Raw genomic sequence first — 2,206 nt, 5'->3', positions numbered from 1 at the left:
CCTCAAAAGCTGGGGGTGGGGGGGGGGGAAAGGATCACCTAAAAGGCTTCCAGGGTTTGCATTTAAACCAGGCAATTTTAAAAACATTTTCCCTGAATGTAGGGGGAAAAAACCACAGGCCTTTAAAACTTATATTTTGGCATTTGCAACTCCCTCGAATTCATATGTACGCGTAACCGTTCATAGCAGAGATTTAATAAAATTTATTCTAACCTTACAGCAAAAGCGAAGCGTTTCTGAATGGCCAGAACAGATTGATGTATTAGGTATGTGTATTGTGGGCATGTCTGGACATGACCTGTAAGATCTTGCTATAGAGCATGCGCGTGGCCACAGACAACTCGGAAACTTTAAAGCGTAGATCTATTTTAACAGCGTCATGGGAACTTGTGAAGGAAATAATAAAAAGGGTGTAGAACCTGCTGCATCTTGGTTGGCGACACAATCTCTTTGGAAAGATTTCCATAAGATGAGCTGTGATGTTCGTGATGAAACCCCGGACTACTCCTGGTCTACCTTGTCTGAATGTCGCTTGCCCTGTTGTAACGTGCGGGAGATGGCGTGTCGTGAAGATGATGCCATACCGCGTAAGTAAAAACCTGTTATGTGTTCAAATGTGTAAAGCGCGATAACCCCACCGTTAACAATGTGATTGCTAATGGCTAAATACATTTTCCAGGTTCTGTTCCGGGGTATAGCTATAATGCCGGCGCCTCCTTAATAACAAACGTCTCAAGTGATGAAGAGGATGCAGAGGTCGATCTAGGTAAATGAATTGTCTTTTTACTATGCATGCTGCCGTTAATATTATATAATAAAAGGAGAGTTAAAGAGGGTTTTACTAATGGATTATTTTTGCGTTTTTAAACAGGTGGGTACCCCGGATATTACCTAGCCCCGTCTCTGTCTGATTGTCCATGCTGTCTACAGATTGATCTCAAAAGAGATACTCCAAATGCCTGCTATATAGAATGTGATTGTGGCGCATCGAATTGTATATGTACAATGCCTACAGAGAATGAAGATACTGATGATACAGATGACCCCGGTAATGATAGTAATGATGAAGGATATTATTCTGTAAATGAACGTGATGATAATTGCGTCTAAATTACAAATAAAAGGTTTGTGCTAAAGCGCAGTGTGTTTATTGTAAGGTTTGAACGGTGCAGAATGAAGTGTGAAAATGTACTAAAGGAACTGTATTATACGCCGGAAGGTCCAGGTAGCTATGGTGGAGTAAAACCCCTATTTGAGGCTGGGAGGAAACGCTTTAAAAACTTAACCTTGAGGCAAGTCAAGACATGGCTTTCCGGTCAAGAAGCTTATACCCTGCATAAGCCTGCAAGAATAAAATTGTCCAGGAACGCTACAATAGTTTCCTGCATAGATTGCCAATGGCAGGCTGACCTTGTGGATTTATCAGGATTTGCCTCTGAAAACAGCGGCACAAAATTTATTTTAACGGTAATCGATGTACTTTCCAAATATGCTTGGGCAGTCTGTTTAACCGATAAGTCTGGGCGAGGGGTTGCCGGTGCTTTCCAAAGTATATTCCAATCAGGAAGGGCGCCCAGAAAGCTGCAGTCAGATGCCGGGAAAGAGTTTTTAAACAAGGCTGTAAAGAAGCTTTTTGAACGCTATGGCATACATCACTTTGTCACACATAGCGAAACTAAAGCAGCGGTTATAGAGAGGTTTAATAGAACTCTGAAAAACAAGCTGTGGAGATTTTTCACAGCTAAAAATACGCACAGGTATGTGGATGTATTACCAGCCCTCATGCGGAGTTACAATAGCGCTTACCATCGCAGTATCCGGACAGCCCCCAACATGGTGAAACACTCTAATGAAAAAGATGTGTGGATGCGTCTATATGGGAATATTTTAAAATCGGACAGAAAGGCAGAAAACTTTAATGTGGGGGATCACGTTAGGATATCCAGGCTAAAGGGGAAGTTTGAAAAGGGGTATCAGCAAACCTTTACAGATGAAATATTTATCGTCAAAGAAAGGGTTAGGCGGAGAGAAAGGGATGTATATAGATTAATGGATTATGCAGAAGAGCCGGTACAAGGGTCTTTTTACCCAGAAGAGCTGCAAAAAATTCCTAGTGATCAAGAACGCGTCTACAGAATTGAAAAAATATTATGGAAAAGAGGGAGGGGTAAACAAAGAGAATTCCTGGTTAAATGGCAGGGGTGGC

At 41.7% G+C, this 2,206-nt stretch overlaps 1 protein-coding gene across 1 annotated transcript; it reads left to right on the top strand.

Annotated features, from left to right (window-relative positions):
* Positions 1-218: 218 nt before the first annotated feature.
* On the top strand, positions 219-1,110 carry LOC310650364 (uncharacterized protein; the record flags this gene model as incomplete). The annotated part of the gene is made up of 4 exons (XM_083379280.1): positions 219-266; positions 376-587; positions 680-766; positions 872-1,110. Exons 2-4 carry the CDS (start codon positions 380-382, stop codon positions 1,108-1,110), a joined length of 534 nt encoding a protein of 177 aa, XP_083235406.1. The 5' UTR covers positions 219-266; positions 376-379.
* Between the last annotated feature and the right edge of the window lie 1,096 nt (positions 1,111-2,206).

This window comes from Vipera ursinii, assembly GCF_947247035.1.
Source record: "Vipera ursinii genome assembly, chromosome: Z".
Taxonomy (NCBI): Eukaryota; Metazoa; Chordata; class Lepidosauria; order Squamata; family Viperidae; genus Vipera; species Vipera ursinii.
This window is presented reverse-complemented; position numbering and strand designations above follow the sequence as displayed.